Below are 26,130 nucleotides of genomic sequence, written 5' to 3'. Positions count from 1 at the left end.
AGCAAACAGCGTGCAAAATATTACGTGTCAATTACGATAGACCGCTAGAAGATGGCACTATTATGTGTTCGAAAAAATCGATTCGCAACTGTACATGTGTTCTTAGTCGGCCGCCAACGCAGTTCGAGGCTTCAGTGAGTAGCCACAAAGCTGCCTCGTGCAAGACCCACACCCCGTAAAAATGGTCAAAAACAATTGCGGAGATTAGGCACGACTAATTGTATTATTTAAAAAGTTGCCTTTGTATGTTATTAAGCTTCGAACTATAAAAAAAACAAGAAAGTTGACATTTTCTGGAGGGCTTTCAGCAGGCACGTTTTCTTTTACTGTAGACCAGGATCCATTAATAGAGGTACAGCTTGTATATAGTCATCATTCACAGAATACTCGAAACAATTGAATATCACATTCTCGAGTCCTAATGTGGTCCGTAGTGGTTTTCAGAGAGTTCTGTCCAGTCCGTAAGTGTATTACGATTTTCCGGATCCCCGGTTAACGAAGACAGAGACATGTATAGTCCACGATGTAGGAAGTAGCTTCTTAGACCGTGGTTTAACCTAATGCCCCTCGTTCAGCTTAGTCTGCCTCAATCTCCTCCTCACCCACCACTAGGAGAGGAGGTGCACATCGACTCACCCTAGTTCAGTTGCTTTGCTGGCGCCATATTGTGACACAGAGTTTAACCAGAACACACACAGCTACTACACTGCAATCGCCAACACTGTGCCACTTAGCTGCCGATGTTATTGTCATAAGGTTTCGCCAGCAGCTGTCTAGGTCTGCGTTGTACTAGCATTTCGTAAAAGGTAGTAATATACTGACAAAATAAATTTCTCTGACTGGCATGATTAAAAAACAACACTCATTACAACGAATTATAATCTGTTACCAGACGGCTAAAAGCTCCCACCGTTCGTACCTGTAGCGCATTTGCACATGTTTCCATCGCAGAAGAGCTCCACCGAAGTGCTCGCTGGCTCTGGTCTGTAGGACTGGCTGCAAAGCTCGTCTGGACACGAGGAGGAATGCAAATCGTGCGCGCGATATGTATTAGTGAAGATTTTAAACTTCGTTTTCAGGAAAAGTAGAGAAAGAAAATCCCACAGGTCCAACTCGTTTGACCCGAGTTAACCCCCGTAAAGCCCGAACAAAATTACGTATCAAGGAAAACTAGAACTTCTTCACCTTCACAAAGGACTTGCGTATAAAAAATGAAACTATATTTCAGGCAAAACCTAATTATAGCAGCAAGTATAACAATTTGTACTTGGTTTGCCATACTCTCCGGATATGAAAACTCGCTCCTGCCCATCAAAAACGCTGCAACTGTCTAATTAAGCACGTCTCCCGTGCTTAAATAAAAATTTTGAGGTTTCAAAATAAACATAAGTTTAACCATACGTTCAGCATTACAGGGGCTAAGGACTAGACCTCGCGGTTCTCTGCTGAGACGCGCTCCCGCTCCTCTGCTTGCCTGTTTTTTGTGTTTTTTTTTTTTTTTGGTACGTATTTTTAAAACGAATAGCTTTCTTCGGCCCTTTCAGCCGTCTTCGCGGTTGGTCGGTGGTCAGTGTTACCTCGGTCGGTGGTCGGTCCATCGACGGTTAGTGGTCAGGCTCGGCAAGAAAAACGTTCGTTCGTACACTCGCTCTTTCTCTCTCTATCTCTCTCTGTCTCTCTCTTTCAATCTGTCGCTCGTTCTGTTGTTTGTTCATTCGTGCGTTTCTTCGTCCGGGCTATTCGCTGACATTCACAATCATCGCTGATGGTTTCTGCCATTATTTTAGCAGCAGTAATTTGTCGCCTCCTAGACATGGAAGGAAACTGTCGCCCATGTGCTGTTGCTCTCCATTTTATGCCCAAATCGTTGTTAAGTGACGTGACCCTCGCGTTCATCTAAATGCGCTACCTACCATTGGAGAAGGAGAGAGGTAATTATTAAATCCATGCCAGCACCTTTGGCCTAATGGGCAGAGTATCCTGATATGACTCTTGGGCACTTTTTTTCGAATCCCAACACCGGACACAATTTTTTTTTCTTTTTTTACGTATATAGGAGGCCTCAACAGAGGCGAACCAGGAACCTAGCCACAACCAACTATAAGTTACTTGGATGTTGAGCCACCTGGAACGCAGTGCAAAAAGAAAGAACAGCAGACATAGCACTGCTTTGCAACTCGTCAACACTGTCGTTTTGTCTTTATTGTGCCGTTTCTTCCTTGATTTTTTTGTGCTGTTTACTTGCTTGTTGTGCGCCTGTTTTGCGCTGCTTACTGCTACCTAGCCACTGTAAAGTGCCTGGTAAGACCGAGGGAAAAAACGCTTCGCATTTATAATTCTGAGGTTATGTGCTTTTGAGCGCGAAGCAGACGTAACGCTGATAACCGTTAAGAATACACGTTTTCACTAGTAAACGCGTTTCACCCAATCACTTCACAACGCGTTTATGGGGTTTACAGTGCGTTGACGCCACATACGGTGAGTATATAGAAGCTGCTCGATGGTTGCTATTGCCTCTGATAAGCGTTTAGAGTTTATTCTTCACTCCGCTATACAAGTATGGGTTTATCGTAGAAAGAAATCCGTCATTTTGCGGTCTCACATACTGTGTACGTAGGAACGCACTAGACGTGAAGATCAGTTTCCGACCTGGGCGAGCATTATCGTCATAAAAAGTAACTGGACATACTTAAATGAGTAACCATCGGGCTATGAAAGAAACACACTTACTCGGCTTGTAGTAGTCGTACACCTTCACGGTGGAAGTCTGAAGATTTGTTACTGCAAATTCCTTTTCAACCCGAAACTTTAGGCAAGTTTCCGTCGCCGCTTTGACCTTAAGAATAAAATGTCTCATTATCAATTACGGGATCTCTCTTGTAGCTATTCATTAGGCTATATGCCCGTCAGTGCAAAAAGCATTTCTCAGTTTTCTTTTAGTATTGCTGGGAACATGTATGTAGCAAGTCGAGTATGATCAAACGCCGCGGCGTTTTTACAGTGATCAAAGCAGTTGTTTCTCGATTTGAAACGATAACATGTGACGGAATTTTCTTTACTACTGTTTGACATTGTATTATCTCTTTTCCCTGCAACAATACCTGATTGATCTGCATAAGAGTACTCGCTCTGGGGCATTTTTGCTTAGCGACTGTGAAATGTGAATTTTGTTCTACGTGCTCAAGTTGCCTCACGGAGCGTCAAGAGTAAAATTGTTCGCTGATTCGTTAAAGGGGCCGTGACACGAAATTCTTGAGCCTAAACTATACGGTGCATGTTAGGCCATACGCGTCCCAAAGCAACCTAACCAAATTTGAGTGCATCCGGCGCAATTGAAAGAAGTTATTTGATTTTTTTTTTTTTTGTGACGCAGATGAACCGCACAGCAGTCCCGAAACACTAAGCGGTGACGAAATGAAATCGCACCTCCGCAACACCTCCGTCGGAGTAAGCAATGCCGACCTCGAAGGCTATGCATCTGCGCACTGCAAGTATACCGGAAGCGATTTCAGGAGCGGGGAACTGCGCCACGGCCGCCATGCGTTGTTTCGTTCGTGCATGTGCGTCTCGGCTATCTGTGGCTGCTTTACGTTGTGCGAGTGGGGAAATTGCAGGCACAATTGAACGACGAGGCCCTTGCCAGGCCGATGGGTGCAAGAACGTGCCGAGAAAAACTTCAGATGCGGCCTCGAAATGTTTCATAGCAGATGTGCACAACGGTGGCTCCGCATTTCTCGACCTCACACAGTCCATACCAAAATGGCGGTGACTGTCAATGACGGGGGCTTAGAGGCAGCGATTTAAATTGTCATTTCGAGATCAAATGCTTGCTGAAGGCACAGTTTCATTTATGTAACCCTATTGAGATTGCTCGTGAGTCACAATGATATACTGAGAACCATCGTACGACCATGTCATGGCCCCTTTAAATGCTCACTGCCGGTATTGTGTTTTCTTATTTTACTCCAGACTTCGTTCGCTCTTATGGCCATTTTTATTGGAAAGAAGTTGATAATGTATTTTCAAAATTTGATTGGTATTTGTATTTCCCTGATTCGAAGGTACTGCTTTATTTCTGGCTGCTTAAATCTCCATATTCCTTGCACACTCTCCAATTGGAGGTCCCCTAGACAATGTGACTTTGGGTCCTTCTTCTGTATTAACGTATGTGTGTGCGAAATTTCTACCCGAAAACTTCAATAATCTCGAACCTAAAAAACAGCAAGTTTTCTCTGGGCATACAGTGTGGAGCGCCTACCGTTTTAAGGTAAAAGAAGACTCCATTCTCCCGTTCTTCGTATTTGTCCACCCCTGCCGTGTCGTTGACAACCTGCAACAGAGGAGAAAATTGAATTGCTTAACGCAATGCACAGGAACCACGTATTGAAGGCATTCACGGAGCTTTATCTACAGTGTTTATTCATTTTTTTACCAGAGGTGGGTCTCCACGCTTTCATTGAAATACCCGTATAAGCCGCAACGCAAGCTGTTGAAATTAAAGAAATAATTCTGCGCCTTTGACCCCGAATATGTGAAGGAACCTCAATTTTTTTTCGATCAAGGGGTTGTTCTGAAGCGTAAATTCGGGCCTTATGTGTGCGCGTGGACGAACTAAACTGCCTGTTACTCATTTTTTCGTGTGAAGCAACTTTATGTGCTATGCAGAAGGTGTCCCGCTACTGCACCTTGGATACAAGTAACGGTGTTCCTCTTCAAATTGTTGACGAGGCATAAATACATACATATGCACACCCGTTTACATGCATGTATGTATGTATGTATGCATGTATGCATGTATGATGTACGTATGTATGTATGTATGTATGTATGTATGTATGTATGTATGTATGTATGTATGTACGTATGTATGTATGCATGCGACAATGCTTGGGACATACAAATATATTCTTTTATGAAACATACATATTTTACTTGTCTTGACAGTGCGTAGTGTTCAATAATTCGTTTGCAGCATGGCATTGGCACACATACACAACGTTTCTACACAATGGCAATGCAGTTATATTATTCATGTATAAGATCCCTCGACAAAGTCTTTAAGGAGGAGACCACGCTGCAACGTGACCCCCCCCCCCCCCCCCCCCCCGAACAAAATTTCAGGCTACGCGACGTACATGCATGTAGCATACTTTAAGCACGTGCGTTCGATGGTAAAAGAATGTTGTTCTTCTAGGGGTGTCGGCGCTTCTTTCACGTATCCATGCATTGCAATAGTTTTCAAACATGGGCATAATTGTTTGTAAATGTATGAAAAATCAGCTAGTTGTAGAAAAATATTTTCTGATTGCCTACTGCTTCGACACAGGCACAACTTCCAAAAGCCTATGACAATTTCTGCCTCTCATATCTATATATAAGTTATATGTGTACTTAATTGACAGACAATTCCTCGTTAGGCAAGATAATGTGGTTCTTTGTTAACATGCACGCAACGTGTTTGATTCTTTGTAGGGTGTAGGCAAATAATCGAAATTCCGCATACAAGTGAAATCCTTGTGGCCTTTATGCGTTTCCAACCAGGGACAGTAGAGCATTCGATTTCTGTTCTCAATGAAATCATTCAGTTCCTACAAAATTTCAAGAATTCTACGTATTTCAACGTTTGATCAGAGTACTCGATTGGAAATTTCAATAATGAATTGTGCTTGCTCAGTAATATCTCATGGTAGAACATACGTGTTTATTGCAACTGCAGGCACCTGCCGCCATGAAAAACTGTCTCATGCACATTGGTCACCGCAAGGCTCAAGTTGTTCTAAGTCAGCTAGGATCTACGGTGACACTTCACACGCAGTTATACTCAATCTGCGAGCTTGAACACTTCGATATAGCATTACATGTTCTCAAGAAAAAAGCAAAGTCTTTACTAGGATTATTCACTTCAGTGCTTGTCTTTCTGCATATATATATATATATATATATATATATATATATATATATATATACATAAGCAACCCCCTGCTTCCCCCCCTCCCCTTCAAAGAAAGAAAAGGGGTTCGATTTTTAGTCGACGCTGACATTTTTCGAATATTTATGTTCGGCTCGTGTCAACGTTTTGCCGGTTAACTGCTTTGCTCCTGTGTTCCATCAAAGCGCGTTATCACTTTCCTAAATAATTACTTTACACCTATAAAAATACTTAATTTCAATTCGAAAATAACCTAGAACAACTTGTGTACGTTTCGTGGAACTTTCAACCATGAAACGTTTTCGTTTGCCGCAAGCTTTCCGCTAGCTGCATCACAACACTGCATCTATTTGCATATATACAGATCTAAAAGTGCAAAAGACGCAAAGATTCATTCAGTCAGTTCGTACAATTAAAATTGCTTATTTGGGAGCGTGAAATGTCTAACCAATTTCATCTAGAACGATGCGAATAAAATTACCTTGACTATTACATCTCACAAACGTAACCCCTCCTGCTTCACAGACTTCCCGCGCAATGATCAGCTGCGCCGCTTGTTGCTTTAAAAATATTCGTACTGGAAAACATACAACGGTTCCTTACTTTGTTCAGGTCATCTTTAATCGGCCTGAAGCCAGTGAAGGTTCCAACGTCTACAATAGCCATGTTCGATTCATTTCCGCCCAAGTACCTGCAATTGGAAATTAAAAAAGCGTGTTTGTACATGTTTCTAGTGCAAGCAAGGAATTTTGAATACAGTGTTAGAAGCCTTAGGGACGAAACAAATACTTTTAAAGTTTGCAATGCAATCATGCACCGATAAGGTAAGGAACACTAACGCATTCTTTTTTTACATTCAGGATACCGTGCACAAACTTCAAGCCCGTTGCAATTGCGGTACCAAATACTCCATTGGTATTAAAGCAGACTTCTTGTTCGATGAACCGCCGATGCATAAAACACTGAGGCAGTAAAAGCATGCATTTGCATCATTGATAACGAAGCATCAAGCATCTATTAATATTTCGCCATACAATGTACTCATCGAGGCAGTGACGTCTAAAGCGTGTAATGCAACACATGGTATTAGCTGAGCTATAATCAGCATACGGTTCGGTTTTCGTGCCAGCCGAGTCTTCAAACCAGCCTGTTCTTCAAACATCGAGACAATTGTTCTTACTTAAAATTGTCCAAATTCTACTGCTTTTCTGTTTATTATTGTTGCCTTCAATACACTTTTTGTTGGGATGCAAGCAAGTACCATGAGCGTTCTCGTGGATTTATAATTACCACGGCAGATCCACAATGATCTGTAATAAACTATATCGTGTACAAATGACGAAGGTCCGAAGAAAAGTGAAGAAGCACACACTGACTCAGAATTCATTGCACTTGGAATTAAAAAAAACATCCATATGCAACAGCTGCAAACACCTCTGTAGCCACTGCAATTTAACGGCAAATCAATATGAACCGGTCCAACTACCAGTACTTTGGAGGTTCCTACTGGACTTCATCGTGCAAACTAGACACGGATCTACGTCTGATATCCCTGTCAAGCTCCAACTAATTTTGTCCAATAAATATTACTTCTCCGCATATCTTTAGGACCATAACAAGTTGACAGTTGTAAATCGGTTGAAGAATTTTTATTTCTTCAATGAGTTTTGTCAAGTGCACAGAATGTGGACTGCGTGCGACGACTCTACAGAAACGTAATATATGAGAAAATCAACTATTTCACGCGACGGCATACTTGGAAAGCATCTATCCAGCCCCTTGATAAATATGCCGGATGTAAAACACTGCTATCCCGTTACATGACGACATACGGATTAACATGCAAAGCCCAGCCGTCTGCCTTCAAAATTGTTTTACTAAAACACTTTAAAAATATTGAAATTTGCAGCTAAGTTGGAATCGGAAGTGTTTGAAGCTCTATGCAACACGGTATAAGCCTTATTTTCCCTAATGCTTTTGCATTTATTGCAGTACCTTGGAGTGCACAAGTGTCGTACACGTGATGTCTAAAGCCGACTGGCACCGCAAGGCGTAATATGATATTAAAAAAACAAGACAGAACGAGAGCAAGGAACAAATAAAAAGAGAATGAAAACACTTACCAGAATAAAAAAATCTGGCTTGCTATCCTACTTGAAGGGAGGGGGCAGGTAGATACAAGAATAAACAAAAAGCACGGGCGAAAAGAATACAATAATTACCTGGTGCACACTTTGATCTGATACGTATTTTCATCATCAGGCTTGTTTCTTGGCTTTTCTGAAAAATACATGAAGTAAACACGAGGTGCCGACTCATTTTCATTATTCACCGTTCAGCGAATAAAGGCAAACGGAACAAAACAGGCAACCGCAACAAAAGGCAACGTGGCTATGATAAGCGCGCCAGTTTTAATAAAATACCACAATGTTAGTCTGAATTGATTTGAGACTTTGGTTTTTAGTACACTAGAGGATTTCTCCCAAATCCAAAATCAAGCGTTGCTTCCGTCAAGTTAGTTGTGACAAAAGGTAGCAGCAGTAAACCAAGTGTAGACCTAACTCTAATTGCCATGCTGGCTTCCCCTCTATGCATAACTTCCCGATATAGACCCTTTTCGTGGAACGGCTTGATCTAGACGAACTGGATGGCGCTTGCCTTATCCTAACGTTGCCTTATCGAAAGCGCACAAATACGAAATCATTACCGCTTCTGCCCTGCTACTGTGCGCTCGCCTGTCGGAAATGCAAGTCGGTGTTCGCCAACACAATGCGCTCCATTCATGCTGCAAAATGTGGAGCTGTAGAGGGTAGACGTGTGCAGCGGTTGGCTGCAAAAATATTTGCCGGCATATTAAGGAATTAAATGAATCTGTGTGGCCAAGTTGACGCACCGCTCCTACTTAAGGACTGCCTGCACTGCCAGCCCTTCGCGATGCACGGCTTTCCTCAAGGATAAAAAAAATAACTCATCCGTCAGCGTTGTATCACTGACCTCTAAAGAAAGGACTTCAACTTCGGAACAACGGCAAGAGTGAGTACCGCTGGTTACACAGTGACAAAGAGAGTAGCACCGTTTCCTGACATAATAAGATGCATAATGAGACAACCCGCCGACTGTTTCGTGACGGTCCACATTGTAAGCGAGTGACCATAGCGACAATACGTTTTTGGCACAAGCTATTACAAAGTACAGAACATCTACGTTGCAAGCCTGGTGTGCAGCAAGAACAAATCTATCGCAACTGACCACACCCGCGAGCCATTAGGCAGAACGTAAACAACTCGATAGTGACCGCACCGAGGAACCTCACTGAGTGAGAAACGCGACAAGCCGCTGCTTCAAAGTGTTAAGTAAATAAATAGCGAATAGCGAAACACACTGATCCTGATTCAGTTCATAAGCGGAAAGTTTGGATAGCTTGGAATACATTTCTAGTGACGTTTTTGCCGCAAGCACCGTCTACGCTGCTTGTGCCGTTCGGACAGGGCGTAATGAGCTCGGAAAGCGCTGACGTGTCCTCTGAAATCTGTGGCCAAGGCATCGTGTCGTCCACCCGGTCACCGTCTAAAATATCCGCCGAAGCAGTGGTTTTCTGAGCCGCGCCAGCGTCATGCACATCCAGCTTAAACACACAGGAAACAGAGGCAGCTGGTGCAATCGATGGATGCATCACCACGAGATCAAACATGGCGGATTGTCGTGAAAAGAGTCTACATGACAGCCATGCCATTGTGTAAAATAGAGATCACAAGGCAGCCGGTATCACTGTTGCAACTTTTGTGCGACAAACAATTCACTAGCGAAAGCAGTTAACAATGCCACCAGCTGCCCAGTTAAAATTAGTAAAATTATTGGATGAATGCGCTATAACCGCGATATAATTATGAGGACGGCCATAGTGGGGAACTCCGGATAAACTTTAAGTACCTGAGGTTCTTCAACGTCTACTTCAATCGAAGTAGACGAGCGTTACTGCATGTCACTTCTATATAAATGCAGCCGCCGCGGCCGGATTCGAACCCACGACGTTAAGCGCAGCAGCGCAACGCCATAGCCCCTAAAGTTACCGCGGGGACACGTCCGCGACCTTAAGATTTTTTTTTGAAAATTTTGAAATGTTATTCCTGCAATATATTGAACACTTGTTCAGTGCGGCAAAACTAGTTTTCCCTTTTCTTAAAGGCAGAGTTGAACACGTTAGAGAAAAAAATAATCCGTTACAATTACTTCCTTCCGAAATTTAATTGATTACGGTAAGTACCTGAGCCCATCACTAAAACGCATTTGATTACTTTCATGACACTTTTCTCCCAACTTCCGTTAATAGTTAATACTGCACAAGTACAGTAAATAGAACAAGCCCGCGGCCAAAGCATAGAAACTAAAGAAATTCAAATCAAATTAGGGGATTTAACGTCCCGAAGCAGCAATGCGACTGTGTGGCACGAAGTATTGGAGTAAATTCGTATTGAATTCGACAACCAGGGGTTGTTTAACGTGCACCAAGGCACGGTGCACATGGGTTTCGCCATTGCACCCACATCGGAATTCGGCCACTAGGGCCCGGAGTGAAACCCGCGACCTCGGGCTCAGCATCACTACTGCGTGGATACTTGAGACACCGCGAAGGGTGTTTAGAAAACGAGTGTCAAAAAAAAAACGTTTAGAGAGGAGATCCAGAATTTCTGCGACCGAACAACATTGAGTAAGCAGAACATTTTTCACACAGAAGACAGACAGTTATAGTTAGCATCAGACGGGTCTAGCTTTTGTTTATTCGTTCCTTCCATCAGTTGATCTTAATGGCGAACAAAATTTCAATTGCGCAAGTCTTGTACACGAATGCATCCCTTATGCTTACCGCTCACTAACACGAATAATTTCACTGTACGCGCACTCCAGAGTTTTTTTTTTTCCTACAGTCACCATCAGGTAATTTAGGGAGAAAACTAGAACGTCAGGAAGTGGTCGTGATCGCAATGCACGTATTTTTCTCACCCTGCGCTCGTCCAACACGATGCCTCGATGCGAGGTGCGCTGCAACAGTCCCAAAATGACGCATTAATTAAAAAATGAGACGTTGGATGAAAGTCACAGATGTGAAGTAATGAAAACGACAGTTGCCCATAGAAGCGATCGATATCGATCGTTATAGCATTTGGCATGTTTAAGAGCACACTGCATGACTTACGAAACACATCGTGAATGTTTTTTTTTTTTTGCGCCTTTAAGAAACGGCTAAATATAAAACTAGAGCATTTAGACTAAAGCGTTAATGTAAAGGGCGCATTATTATAAGGATACCATGAAATCAAGCATCTGACAAAAAAAAGAACATCTGCTCAAGCGAAAGCATGATTGTACATTTGAGTCACTAACCCAGTATTTAGTTACGTGATCAGTCACCTAATCCTTCAGTCACACACACAAAAAAATCACTTGCTTACTGTAGTATGTACACGAATGTAAGCTGGTGTAGAAGTTTTAATAAACACGGAAGAAGACTATTATTAGCGTACCGGCCAACTCTCCCGAAATTTTCTTACGAATTTGGGTTCGTTTTACAAATTTACGAATGTTGCGTGATGTTTTATGAAATATAAATCCAGTTCGCGAAATCGTTTGGTTCGTAAGTCCCCGAACCCTCCAGTGGAAGTCTTCCGATGCATGGTGAAAGAATGCAAGGGGGATAGTTACTTCGAGAAGGTTTGTGCAGATGAGTTACTGAATCACCCGGTCGCGAAAGAGGTCACTGTGACCAGAAAGCAATGTGTTCCTTTTAACTATTACCTGTGCCAAGTTTGTCGTTGCTTGAGCGCTCCGTCGAAAGCTAAGTCACCTTTGAGAAAGTGTGTATGTATCCCTGAACCCCAACCCCCGGTGAGCGAGATTTTACTAATTTCAACGCTCCAAGGTTGTTGGCCGGTATGCTATTAGGTTAGGCTCTATTCGGTAAATTATGCTTCAGGAAGGGAGAGGGGGGGGGGGGGAGTATTTTGTAAGTATCAGCCTAGTGGACATGTCCATTTCGTCTACTGCTGAAGTTCTGGTTGTCTGGGCTGGGACACGCATCAGAAGGAGACAGGTGCCTGCAGCCACTCAGCACTTAAAAAGCAGACGAAATGGGCATGTCCCGGACACTTACACAATAGCCCCCCTGGATTGCTGAAGTGGTCATTCTTAAGATGGCAGGAAACTTGGTAAGCCAGAGCAAACACAAAAGTGAACATGTCTCATTGCGGGGCAGAGCTTTACGGCCCTTGTCACAGTGATGTCATGGATTTGGATAGTGTCTACTTGTGCTTTTGTCAGTAAGACAGCATTACCTCGCATTATTGAAAAAACGTGACACTAAACCTAGCAAGTGTTCCTATCTTTTTTTTTCTCAAAGAAAAACGGCTAAAATATGACAAAATGCCTTGAACTGTGTCCCATCGCACTGAAGTACCGGCGCCTATAGACTTCCGCGGAAAATTTGAGGGCGGGAACTTCTTGTGTTCATTTTGTCCACTTATTTTGAACCTTTTCCTTCTAAAAAAATAGTTCTTTTTTTGTTTTTCGAAGAGTACTTTATCAGTCCAAACCGACTTCCCATTGCTGTTTAGTAGCCACAGCGAATATCAACGTGGCATAAAATTAAAAAGCAAACGTTTCCTCTATACCTATATGCTGACGTAGCTTAATCGAAGCTGGCTTAGGCCACACCATGTGCACGTGAATAAGCGAGTCCAAGCGAGTTTTCAACTTTGCTTACACCACTGTACACCCAGCTTTTGTACGAGAATGTCGGGAAGTATTCCAGGGCCTTCGATGCTTTCTCTGTATATTTCGGCTGCAACAGAAAGAGCAAACTGCAAAAAGAAAGAAGTTTATCTATGTAAATGTGGCTTCCACAAGTAGAGGTTGAGTTAAAACGAGGATATTAATGCTTTATCGTTCCAAACGCCAAAGAAGTATTTTTTTCTTAACATACGAACGCGATCGGTTTCTGCACGCACACATGCACATTGTAGATTGTTGCAGTTATAACGCAGTGTTTGATCAAAGATAAGGCATTCGCAAAATGACAAAGTCATTTCAAGTCAGGAAAATGAACTTTAAGCACTTCCACGTCTTTCCCATCGTTCGCATCTTGACTGAACCACACTTGCCTTAGAATCGATGGATGGATGCTGTGAGCGTCCCCTTTGCGAAGGCGTGGTGGGTTGCGCCACCAGAAAGAGGGGAGGGGAACGTTCCCGGTGTGCCCCCATAGACACTGACGCCCGAGTTATCTCTGGTGATGAGTTTTGTGGAAGACTATGGGTGTCAGTAGAGATACCAGCAGTCATGGAGGCATTGTGTAATGAAGGAGTAAAGGAGGCATACTTGAGCGGGGACGGAGTGGGTGAGGGGGTGTGGGTAGGCGCAAAACCTTCTAGGGGGTGTAGGTAGGCCGCATACTAACAGAGAACCTTGGAGGAGGAGGTTGGGGAGGTGGGGGGGACACTAGCCCGGTTTACCTTTTCCCCCTCCCGGCTACGCTACTACCCACTTTTGGCGCGTTTGTCAGTTAGCTGTTCCCCCCTCCCCACCTCGCATAAAGGAACTCGAACATGCCAGGAATTTTAAGGAAGGCTTCGGAATGAGTTTATTTGACGCCATCTGCTTCACTCTAAAAACAGTTTAAACCCTCTGGGGAGGTATCTGTGTCCCACAAGAAAAATCATCATCGATCTTACGTGCCGTTTCCTTTGTTTAACGTGTTGCGCCAGCTACTCAACATAGCATTCTCAACAGGGAAGTAGCGAGCCCGGAGTTTTCAAAATGGAAACGCAAGCAAGATAGCGAATATTTTTGTGGGACAAACATACGCCCCAAAGAATGCGAACTGTTCTGAAATATATGAACGGTTAAAAGGGTAGAGGCGACATGCATTTTTACAGCCGACCCAAGAAGAAGAGGGAAAAAAATACATACCTTGCAGCCTTGCTGAGATGGAACCAGAACGTTGTATCTCAGCCTCACATTCAGTGCTGCAGTGCCTATTCCCGATGCGTTCACGACAATTTTTCCTTTGGCGTTGACAATCTGCGAGAACGCGCGTTACCTTTCGTAGTTTGTCGCAGTCTGTGTAGGGGCAAGCACTTCGCGAGCTTGAAGCAGTATTCTCTATCGATCGAAGTTCGAGAAACTTTCGATCTTGTGTAGACGTCACACCTCGAGGGCGAGACGGTTTATAAGAGCGAGGGGGTAACCTGTCGATCCGCTTAAGATACATGCGACAGGAAAATACCACTGACTGGAGAGGTTGTGACCCTCTCGTCACATCTCCTTCCGCTCAAGGCTTAGCTCATAAATGAGCCCCGAATGTGACATCCTACAAACGTGTTCTATCAAGACTAGGGTGCTTGCTGTGACCTTTTTTTTCAATTTTATTTATATATTTATCTATTTGAACACACTATCAGCCCCTTACAGGGCCTAGATGGGAGTGGGTTACATTTGTAGTGTAAACTTCTTCTTCTTTCTGGGGTTTTAAGCGCCAAAACCAGCCCTGATTATGAGGCACGCCGTAGTGGAGGGCTCCAGATCAATTTTGACCACCTGGGGTTCTTTAACGTGCAGTAGTAGTTTAAGCTGCACAACCAGTGGGTCAGAACGAAATGAAAACAAAAACAAAAACGAAAAAAAATTTTTTGACCAGGACGAAAACGTAACCGAAATGTTATTTATTATTTTGTTTCGTACTGCAACCGAGATATTTTTTACTGGTTTTTAGTTCAAGAGGAAAGTCAGCAATCTGAATCAACCGACGCCAGGCAATATCAGCATTAGGGCGCATCTCAGGGGTCCGCATAAGCGCGTATCTCGGGCAGGCATTGTGCGAACGATAGCCGGTCGAGCGCTCCTTTAATCTGCGCCTACCGTTCGGTGCACTAGCAGGTCAGCATCATAGCAAAACCCAGAGCTTGAGCGCTGGAGAGTTTATCGTTTCGTTTTCTACGGGTGCAACACTTCGTTACCGAAGTTTTATAATTTTTTTATTGTTCATTTTAATTAGTTTTCATGGAACGGTGGCCTTACATTTCGACCATCACACTCGATGACATGCTGCTTTCGAGATTATACTCAGGGCCTTGAGTCAAGGCAACACCACCTATATGGCACAAGGCTTGTCCACTTTGCTTTATGACGTCATGCTATTATGCCCGAAATTTCCATTGTAAAGACTGGAGTGACGAAATAGGTGGCGTCAAAATCACCGTTGCTTACTTGGGAGCGTCTTCATTAGATTATATGGCAGTTGGGCCGGGTAGCATGACGTCACGGATCAGAGTGCATAGGCCTCGTGCTATTTAGGTGGTGCTCGTGAAGGCAGTGAGCATGATCTCAGAATTGATAATACGCCTATTGATCATTCACTCATGTTTTTATCGTTACCTTGCTTCGAAAATTTTTGTATGCGAACTAAAACCGTTATGAACCGTTACGGGATATTTTTTTTTCTGGAGCAGAACCGGAACGGAACTTTTTTCTAGGGGAACGAAACTAAAACCAGAACGAAAATCATTTCGTTCCGACACCCCGTGTCGGAACGCCGGAAGCAATTACAATTGTGGCTCTTTGGCACGAATATCAAGGCCGAATTAGCAGCACTGCAATGAGACAGAGACAAACACTCTCCTGCGCTTTGAAGAATTTAGCTATATGATAAATGTTTTATCTTGCAATACACTCCAATTACTTCTTTTCAATGAGTCGGGCTTTAAAACATCAATAATTGATGTATTGATGTACTTCACGTCTATACCGACATATAGTACTACTGCTGATGCCTCGAAGTTAACTGTAAATCATCGTGGAGGGTGTAGGGACCTAAGCAAACGCTTTTAAATAAGGCGATAGCACCCCCGACTGAATAAAGTCCCTTTGTTGAAGCGGTGGCCGCACTCTGAGCCTTTCTTGAACAACTGCTGTTGGTAAGTCATGTTATTGTAATGCCAAATTATTGCGTACCTATGAAGGTATGGTGAATTTAATTAGTTACTACATACTGCAGATCACTGGATCAAGGCAGTAAGCAACTCCAGAATTCTGACATGATAAGCTGCACAAGAGCAACGATGAAATTCGATTCTTGGTTTGTGTAATAACAGGGGTTGAATAACACAGGTGGGACAATCGTGGCACTTTTGTTTTGACAGTGACTTAACAGATGCAGCGATTAATTCGAGTTTGATACAGTGCAGGGGAAACAAGCTACTTGTACATAGAAAGTAATTCTAGTTGTGTGTATGTTGAATCTCTGCACAGCTGTATCTTCATTACGCTATTCCGACTAGACCCGACGCACGCCTTAATCAATAAAGAATAAGGATTTTGTAGGTCTCAGTTTGTCAGTTTTAGAGAAGTGGGGGATTAGTAAGTCCGATAGTCGGTTTACAGCGGTCTGTTTATTAACATACTGTAAGTATTGTGCAAGATATGGTGACGGGGTGATGCCATGTTTCTAGTTTAAGAGGCAGGGAGAGCAACTGAATTCTGAGCGTACCTATTTAAACAGTTGCAGAGTCTGCGAAGTACAGGGGAGGGAGTTATTCTGTAAGAGTCTTCCCTAGTGGACTGTCCACTTCGGCTGTCGCCATTGGCTTCAGCCTCACGAGCGCGAAGGTGCCAGCCAGTCTCCGTCGCGCTCGTGAAGCTGAAGCCAATGGCGACAGCCGAAGTGGACAGTCCACTAGGGAAGACTCTTACAGAATACCCACCCAGGACCGGTGAAAGAAAAAAAATTACTCCATCTCCCACTAAAGGGAACCATGTGTGGATGCGAAGCAGCGGGGAGATGGTTAGCTTGAGCGGGAGATGGTTTCGCGGCAGCGGCCCGAGCGCTCATCGCGGCGCTGCACAGGAGAGAGAATGAGGCGCGCTCCGTCATTTTCATACCGCGGAACTACCGTGGCGCCCCCAGCGGAGTATGCAGCTGTCGCATCACCTATCGTGCGCGCCGCTCCGTATCCTAGAGGAGAGAAACGGGGGTAGTGTAGAAGAGGAGACAGAGAGGAGGGGACGCGCATGCGCTTTGGGGGTGTGGCACGCGGGCGCCGCTCCGTACAGTAGAGAATTCCTAGAGGAGAGAAAGGGGGGAGCGTAGGAAAGGAGAGAGAGGGGGAGGGGACGCGCATGCGCTGTGGGGGTCTGGGACGCCGCGGGACGCAGGACGGACAAAGCCCCCGCCATAAGCTGCTTCGCATCTAAAAAGCAAGCGTGGTTATCGTACTTACCTGAAACTCTTGCAACAGAGCAGCATTGTCTCGTTTAATGCGGAAGTCCTGAAGAGTATTATCAGTGAGGACTACTCCAGAGATGTCAGGAGCGGCATTAGAAGCTTGTATTGAGAATTCCGATAGGGCTTGGAGTGCTACGACGGTGTCCTGAGACAGAATAGACACATCAGTGAGTTGAAGATTTAAGAACAGTGCAAAAACAAGGGTAAAGAAAGAACACCAGGGAAGCACGAACAAGATGTCACAGCTAAATTATGTTCAAAATGCCTTCGTTTCGAGCACGCGTTTTCATAGACAAAGACTCAAACTTAAATGAGAGAGTGCGTACTTTCAATGCTGTTTGTGTAAAGATAGGCAAATATGCAAGTCTAACCAGCATCGACAACGATGCCGACATCTCATGAAAATAAATTAATAAAGAAATAGAGAAAGCAAAAAAACTATCACATTAGAAAAGATCAACATTCCAAAACAAAAGCTTGTATTTAAATATAATGCGTATAAGACACATGGTAATGTGTAAATTTTTTCTAATCACTATTTTATTTTGCGAGGTACCGCACTGCATTATCTAGTACTCAAGATTACTAACAATTTTATTTCAGATAAGGATATAATTTAGGTAGCAGCCAAGGATAGCATTAAATTGTTTTTAGGGCCAGCTCTGTAACCTGCCGCTCCTATGTTCGTTTATTTGCCTATAAATTGGTCGCGACAAATTATAAGTACAACGCCAGCATTTGACATCTGTTCACACAGACTGACATCAATCACTGGCGGTCTACTTGAACAGGCCATTCGTTTTATTTATATATTTTCTGTTTTCGAAAAACACTATTGGAATTGCTAACTCGAGCAGAAAGAGATGAAAGGATCTTGTCTTCCGTCTTCAAATACTACACCAGATAGTCCAAGGGAAAAACAAGATAGATATTCAGACGAAATATACTTTCTTTCCTGATAAGTACACTTATAGAGATATTTTCATAACCTGACCATAACTCTTTTTCGCCCATGCATAACTGTTTGAAGTATTCATTTTTCCTTAGGACTATCTGGAAAATGAACTCACGGGGGGTGAATTCTTACAACTACTCCACAACCGTTTCCTGATGTCCACAACGTTTGCCGATGTCTAATTTTACTGCTACCTTCGTTCTTTGCTTTTTAATTACTTCAGACTGTAAAATTTATGTCCGTTTGACTTTATTGCGCTTCCTAAAGGTATTAGCCACCTTGGTTTCACAATTTTCCTGCAACTTGTCTGTTTTAGTTTTATGATTCTAAGTTTCATGTTTGAAGTTTATTATAGGCTTCGTTGAACAGTACCATGTAGTTTAGACAGTCTTCAACATTTAACAAAATTGTTAGAGGGTCAGAACATTAAAATTTGATTATGTACCTGCTAATACCCCCTCCTTTGCATTGCAGTAATAAATAAATATTTTAATTTTAAATATATAAATAGATAAATCAATCAATCTACAAGATGCCTTAGCCTCTCATCCTGCTTACGTAGCACAAGTGCGCCAAATAATATTGCATTTTCAATATATTCGATATCGTTATATTATGCGGTATTTAAACAAAAAATTTAATTTGTAAAGGCGGTCTTGAAATCTGGCTTTCTCGTAATAAGTACATCTGACCAAAAGCTAACTTAAATCAGGAGTGTAAGTTTAAAAATTCGACAATGAATAATTTAATTATGTACCCAACGAAGTAACTAATTAATGAGACTTATTTGCATGATTCAGCAAATGCGGGGAAAACAAAATTGAAAAGCTGACTAAGGGTACGTGTAATGACCAGTGGACATCAGCAATTCACTGACCAGGCGCAAGAGTATGGTTTCAAGGACACGCCCTGCCCCATCACCCGGGAGGCCTCCGTAATGGCACTACTTACAGAAGATGGCGCCACTATTGTAGGAGCCTGATATATGATGTGCACTATGATTTCGCGATGACCTGGGGTCAAATAAAGACATCTCACGACGTGAAACAAACCTGGGTGGACACGAAAGACCCCGAAGCTGACCGGTGCCGAAGAAGCCAGTTCACAAACTTCTTGCTTGAGTCCATGTCATGATGCTTGAGGTGAGCGAGCAGGGCATAGCTGGTGCCTTCCACGTCAATGCCTGTAGCCTCGTCTCCCGTGCTAAGTGAATTCATATCTGAAAATGGAAACACGACCAAAAAGAAAAAAGACCATGGCACCGCACGAACGGACGATGAACTGTAACAACTTACACAGGGCAAGCGCTGTTTATGAACGGAAAAGTTATGCAATAAAGTCTGCAAAGAAAGATACGATCAACTTGGAATGATAAAAGAAATTATCAAGAGCCAACAGTGAAACTCATCTCTTGTTATCAACTGCTTCACCTAATTCACGCCTGTGCATCACAACAGTAATAACGTGCCAGGACATACAGATCTCAAAATTAGCCCGATCCCTCTTATATCGGTCAATTAAGTCACATGGTAGGGGTCTCTGGAAGGCACGTAAGCATTGTACGTCAGAACGTGGTGCTGAATATGTACAGTTTTATAGCATTTAATTAGCCACTTCAAGAAAACACTGCTTCACATGCATTCCAAGATGTTCATTACATCCGGCGTACTTTTTCTTCGCGGCGGTCAGTTTTCCTACAGCAACTCATTTCACAGTGGGTTTGCGTTTCCCAGAGATCGTTTCTAATCTCGCATGGCAGCTGAATCACTCTCGCTGGCTGCACTGTTTAGGCACGGATTTAACCAGAAGCTCTAACAGCGCATAGCCACACTTCCACAGGATGCGCTTCAGAACTGGCGTGGCGATCCGGCGGGAAGCAGTATCTTTTTTTCAATAAGACCGCAACTAGCGGGGTTGTATTGTTAATACTTATTGGCAGACACAAATCAGCGCACAGAACTCAAATTGTGCAGAAACCATTGACGATAATCGTTGATGTCACAAATAGCCTAACCTCTTATAGACGGCTATTCGCTTCCTAAAGTAATGATGCGCATGAAAGCGGATATTCGTTGTAGAGAGCTTATTAAGGAGAAAGCCTTAGCTGGCTCATGGGACGAAAAATCTGACGACCATCCGGCGTCATGGCACCAAAATTCAAGCGCATACGCCAGTAAACCATCAATTTCTTTCTCAATAAATGCGCTCGATTATCTCTGTTCGCGTTAAACGCACACCCTTCTAAATAATCACTGTGGCCACGAAAGTGACCGCGTGTGGTTTTCCCGGTTTTTGTTCGTATTTGCCGAGCAATGTGCACGTGTCTTATGGCGTTTTGGGGAGTGTAAGTACGCCTGCGATCACTGGAAATAAATCTGTCAAAAGTTAGCGCTGTGTGTTTGTCTAATTTGTCTTTCCGTGTCCCTTTCTTTCTGCCTGCGCTACAAGAAAGTAGAAGGCACCATATATACAAGACCAAGTAGCTACCCTCGTCGATTAAAGTGGTAAAATTGGTTTGCACCAAAAATAAAGGCAGTCTCTGCGTATATTTATGTCAAATGTGGTTGAATTAATAGGTCCATGCACACGCGATGGCACAGTGTGCATTTTATACTAATACATACATGCTATCAGCGGCAATAAATGATCCATGTAAGAGTTTATTGCCTTTCGTGCAGCGTTATAGGTTTTCACTATCCCTTCAGCGTGCTGATTTGTACCCGCTCTGTCATGTATTGTTTTTTTAATATTCGAATGTACAAAATTAATAATTGATCCAAGCACACGCTCAAGAATTTAGGCAGTCCCGTGATAAAGCCGGAATATCTTTAATAAAATCAGTCTGATTTAAAGAATACCTGTGTCTTCGAGCAGGTGAGCTCTTAGGACGTCCATCGACTTTTGCCGGTCGGGTCCGGGAGCGAAGCTCAGTGCATACGCCGTCAGAGCCGCTATGTACGGAAACTTGATGGCATCCAGGCGTTCCCTCATATAAAATTGAGCCCGTGCAATTGTTGTGTTGATCCCCTGCAGGAAGGTATCATGAAGCACTCACGACCACAGATTACAATAAGCCAAGTTGCATTTAGGCACGCCATGGTTAACGCACGCTAGCTAGGTCTGAGTCATAAAATTCTGCTGCATTTAAAGCTGTGACCTAAAAAAATGCGTCAAATAAAGCTCCTCAATCAAGAAAACAACAGAAAGGGCGCTGAAATAAATGAACTTTTCATTCTCACGTCCAGAACGTATCAGACACTAAAGAAAAAAAGAAATAATCACTAGAATAAGCACGTGAGATTGCACACACACTGCGTAAGCACACACAGACACAGATACAAGTTGACTATACCAAATAAAATCAGGGCACAGCAATAACATAGCGTGTTAGGCCATGAAAAGGATCATTGATCAGATCACGCACGAGTAAGCGTATGCATGTGAAACGAAAAGCTAATTAATGTTCGTTCATACCTGCGCGCCGGAAACACGTACGTGTGTAATGGCACATTCGCTGTCCGGCCAGGAGAATTGGCCGCCCCTGACATACCTCACTGAAGCGTTTCCTTATGCCTTTAAATAATTCGACATGGGTTCCGCATTACGGCTATGTAGCCGACCGTGCAAATACGTGACGTATCATGCCTGCACCAGTGGCGCAAAAAAACGCGAGTACGTAGTCATTAGGCAACATTGTAAAGTACTTCAATGATGATGCAGATATATCATCGCGGCTACGCTTGTATTCTCAGTCAAAAGCTCTCAGAACATGGGTGTTCAAAGACTTCTCTCTCGCGTTAAAATACGCACATGCTTGACGAAAAATTGAGAAACATGTACTGCTAAACCGAGCACTCGATGGAATGCTTAAGCAACGTCAGCACTGGACAGCTCTCACTATGAAGTCGAAGACGTCTCATGCGCAGGGCTACTGCATTCACAGATGCACAGGCCCACTGTAAACACTAAGCGTAAAAAATGTCCTGCTAAGAAATTAATTAAAAAAATACAGTTACGCAGATATTGTCGATGCTTTAGCGACTAGCATGAAAAACCGTTAAACATTAGGTTCTCGTGGCTGTATGTGCTACATAAAACGACTACAATTTCACTGACGTTGCTGATATACGCCTCCACTACTCCGCAACGGTGTGATTAACATGCTCCGCTGTAGGTTATATCTTTGTTTTTTCACAGACTCACTCCGTTCACAGATCTTGAAGCCTTTGAAGGTCCTAAGGAAAGCTTCTGATTACTTGTATGGCATTAGCACGAACAATGGCACGAGCTAGACAGTGTCATATTTCGAAGACATAAACCACGAGCCTAAAATTCGATACTTGCGAAGAACGACTGGAACAACTTGCCAAAAAATGCGGAAGCAAACTGTTGGCAACCCAAGCATTTTGCGACATTGCCACGTTCTTTTTAAGTCAAACATAATTACACTCCGCATTCCGCAGACCCCGCAACACCACATGGACAGCAGTTCTCCAACTTATTCCTTCCTTTCTTTGTGCTTGTGCTCAACGTTGCCTGAATTCTAAATTTACATTTGCTCCTGCCGAATGAGCCAGAAAACAGCATATGAAGCTCACCTCAGACACTGAAGCTGATGCAGCCGCGCACTCTTGAAACGTGAGCAGAACAAACGCTGTCATCGCCGTTTTGCCGTGAACGCTTCCCTGAGCATTGGTGGGGGAAAGAGAATCGTAATTAGATAACCCTATATAGTGTATTACTGAACCTGAAAAAACACACTGCTTCAAATGTATACGAAAGACAAAAACGCTTCGTTCTGGTTCACGAAAGCTTCCTTAATGAAAGCGCGCTCCCTCATTGGCCCTTTATAAAAGATAGCACTTGGTTCCTAAAAATGTTTAGAACTGCATAAAGTTGGAAAACACTTCGTTTCTAGTGCGCTGGTGGACATAAAAATGGGCTGCTGCTGATGATGATGGTGATGCTGAACTTGGAAAGCACAGCTTGAAACAATTCGTCTTTAGAACCCATAGGCAGGCCCAGCACACCTAATAAGAGGATGGAAGACTGGGCGAGTTGGTATTGATTCATGGCAAATAAGCAACAGCGCACTAAAAACGAAGACGAAGGTTGCGCTGTGTCTACAACTTCCTTCGTGTTCGTTTTTACTGCTGCGCTGTTGCTTATTTTTCATGTCCCTATGAACATTATTTATGACAAAAAAGTACGTATATATAGTGGAAATTCTCTGTCAATATTGATTGATTGATTTATTGAGAGGGTTTACCCTCACAAATAGGCTAAACGACAGTGAGGAGCACCAGAATGGAGGCTTACAGATGACCTCTGGTTATCTAGCGTTGTTCTACGTTAAGCCAGGACTTAGTACACAAGATTTAGGTGCATGTTTGAGTACAAGCTTTGGTGCATGACAGCAGTTGCACACCTCCATCCGAGTGTGGTCATTTCAGCCGGAAATTGAACCCTCAAACCTGCAATCTCGTTATCAGCAGAAGCATTTTATATCCACTGAGTTACAGTGACGTGTAGTGGTGGTAATGCTACATGTTTCGTATATGGTGTATTATTGAGATAGCCATTATGTGGCCACTCCAGGCGCATTACTGCCGTCGCCGTGAGGTGGGTCCGTATAAAGTCCAAGGGCGATAAAATCGTCGCCGCGCGCCGTACGCTTTATGTGCGAGTGAAAGCGTGCGACGGTGAGCCCTCGATCGCAGCTTATCTCGCGCACGCAAGGAAGGGAAGCGGAAAGGAAGCGCACGGTCTTGCGTCGCGTGCAACGCTTCGTGAGGCGGTTAGTAAGGGGGAGGGGGGGGGCGCATCCTACTCTGGGCGGCCCAGGCGGCCACGCGCGCCCGCCTGGGCCGCTGTATCTTCAAAGCCATGAGCGTCGGGGACACAGTCCACCGTGCGCTGTGTTTTCTCGGCTTAGTTCGCGTTGATGCGAGTCGCAGCACGAAGGTCAATTCACTCGCTGCTGTCACCGCGCTTCCTCACTCCAGCGTTTTGACAGCGAGATTCCGCGGTCATGGAGTGAGATGCGTTCATGTTTGCTTGTGCGTGCATGTCACCATGCTTCTTCATTTGGTTAGTATGCCAATGTTTACAAGTCTATACGGCCGATAAAACTACTATCCTTACATCGTATAACTGTCCACTAATTTCTATCGCAATCGATGCTTCGCCTTTTGGGGCGAAACTGTGACTTTTGAAATACCTACCAGCATTTCTCGGTGTACAATGGGATCAAGCTCTTCGAAGCTGCCGTCGGGCTGCTGCTGCCTCGAAAGCCACAATAATCCTTTTTCTATGACGTCAGGGCTAATGTCGATAACATTTTGGGCCTCGCAGAAAACCTTGAGCACGAAGGCGGTCAACCTGCCAAGATCAGTGGATCTTAACATGGCGTGTATCTGCGTAAACGCAAACGAAGACATTGGCAAGTAGAGTGGGCTTACCATACGTTCCCAGGCCTCTTCTGGAAAGTGGCAAACGATCCGTTCTCGTTTCGAAACTTCAGTTCTCGCCCGTATCCTGTGTAGATGGCGCAGAAAGCACCGAACGAGTGAACACTTTTCTTACTCCCAGTGACATGCTCATTTTCAGTGGTTTTATGTATTAGTGTTTTATGTCAAGACGTAGTGGTCGCAACGCACAGCGTGATGCATAAAATTATAGCCATATTGATCCCAGGTGTTTTAAATAGATGTAAGGCAGTACCAATTGCTCTGACAGTTTTTGAGGCTTCAAAGAATCACCTCAAGGAACACATGAATGAAAGTAATAATTTGCTCTTTTTAGTATTGCTAAGGGTAAAAAAAATCTGAGATCTACAAAATATGTCCCTGGTTCCTAGATCCCGACTTTTGTAGGTCAGACCACACAAAAAATGTGTTATGCAGATTTTTTTGGTGTCAATAATAGCCATAATGATGGTCATGCTATACGGTAAAGCAGTCTCTTTGCAAACGTGAAGGTGGGTTACTTTTTATTGTGCAGGGAGCATTTGTTTTTATTCTTTGCAGCAGGCACCTGGTTCGTTCTTTACTGCATTATTTAGGCTCACGAAGCAATGGTTGTCAGGTCAGGGAGCATGCAGAAACCTCAACATACTTGATTGTTGCGCACGATCAGTTTTCCTGCGCAATCGAGTTAGTCTAGTGCGCGTTCCACTGGTGCGGGAGCCTCCACGGGCTTTGTTCAGTTATTGTACAGTACTTAACATTAAAGTGCAGTATTGCGCATTACTGTACAGTATTGAATAAAGCCACTTGCACAGGTGGTGTTCAAAAAATAAAAGGTTAAGACTGCTAGTCCAGCGGCGGTCGAAGGTAGGTTTGAAATGGACTATGGGCTCTTGTGGGAGTGTAAACCCCTCATGACGGGAAGGGTTGCTCGTAATAATTTGTACCTATGCTGTGGAAACCCTCATGAATAAAAGCAACCCACGGTGGGAAAAATGAAGATGCACTTGATATTAGTGCAACACAATTACCGAAGTAATACACAGTCATAAACATCTACCGTTGTTTGAAACATGGTTTAAGCAGCCAAGACATCGGGTCGGAAAATTATACAACCCGACCGTAGCTTTTCTGTCCTCACTGATGCTGTCATTTAAAAATTATGCTGCCGGGTCAAACGAAGCACTAATTTTGCGTCGTTTCGGAGATACCTGAAGTCAAATTATTGTTTTTCTCGGCTCCCCTATCTGCCGAAAATTGTTAAATCTCACCGATAATAAAAGCTATATTATCCTTTCGGACGGTGCATGACGTTTCTAGTAGAAGAATTGAAATGTTTAACAACGTGTAGAAAAACTATCGATCAAACTGATCGATTTCAACAGGCATGGTATGGAAATAGTTAACAAACACAAATTGACAAAATATTATTCTGCATTGATGCAGTTGAACAGCTTTTGGCAAACAGAACCAGGTCTGGTGCCGATACGAAATTTTCATATACTTA

At 43.5% G+C, this 26,130-nt stretch overlaps 1 protein-coding gene across 1 annotated transcript in view; it reads right to left on the bottom strand.

Moving 5' to 3' along the window:
• The window catches only part of LOC119431117 (complement C3), an 87,090-nt gene that overhangs the window by 7,769 nt on the left and 53,191 nt on the right, over positions 1-26,130 (bottom strand). Inside the window, exons 24-37 of the mRNA XM_049657862.1 lie at positions 24,618-24,693; positions 24,381-24,537; positions 22,755-22,841; positions 21,015-21,183; positions 19,209-19,375; positions 17,197-17,346; positions 13,892-14,002; positions 12,687-12,783; positions 10,931-10,969; positions 8,152-8,209; positions 6,533-6,620; positions 4,259-4,330; positions 2,731-2,836; positions 920-1,009 (exon numbers count right to left, since the gene is read on the bottom strand). Coding sequence (XP_049513819.1) covers positions 920-1,009; positions 2,731-2,836; positions 4,259-4,330; positions 6,533-6,620; positions 8,152-8,209; positions 10,931-10,969; positions 12,687-12,783; positions 13,892-14,002; positions 17,197-17,346; positions 19,209-19,375; positions 21,015-21,183; positions 22,755-22,841; positions 24,381-24,537; positions 24,618-24,693 — 1,467 coding nt within the window. The remainder of the gene's footprint in view (positions 1-919; positions 1,010-2,730; positions 2,837-4,258; positions 4,331-6,532; positions 6,621-8,151; positions 8,210-10,930; positions 10,970-12,686; positions 12,784-13,891; positions 14,003-17,196; positions 17,347-19,208; positions 19,376-21,014; positions 21,184-22,754; positions 22,842-24,380; positions 24,538-24,617; positions 24,694-26,130) is intronic.

Source organism: Dermacentor silvarum, chromosome 10 (genome assembly GCF_013339745.2).
Source record: "Dermacentor silvarum isolate Dsil-2018 chromosome 10, BIME_Dsil_1.4, whole genome shotgun sequence".
In the NCBI taxonomy this organism is placed as follows: domain Eukaryota; kingdom Metazoa; phylum Arthropoda; class Arachnida; order Ixodida; family Ixodidae; genus Dermacentor; species Dermacentor silvarum.
Note: the sequence above shows the minus strand (reverse complement) of the source record. Positions and strands in the feature narration are given on the sequence as shown.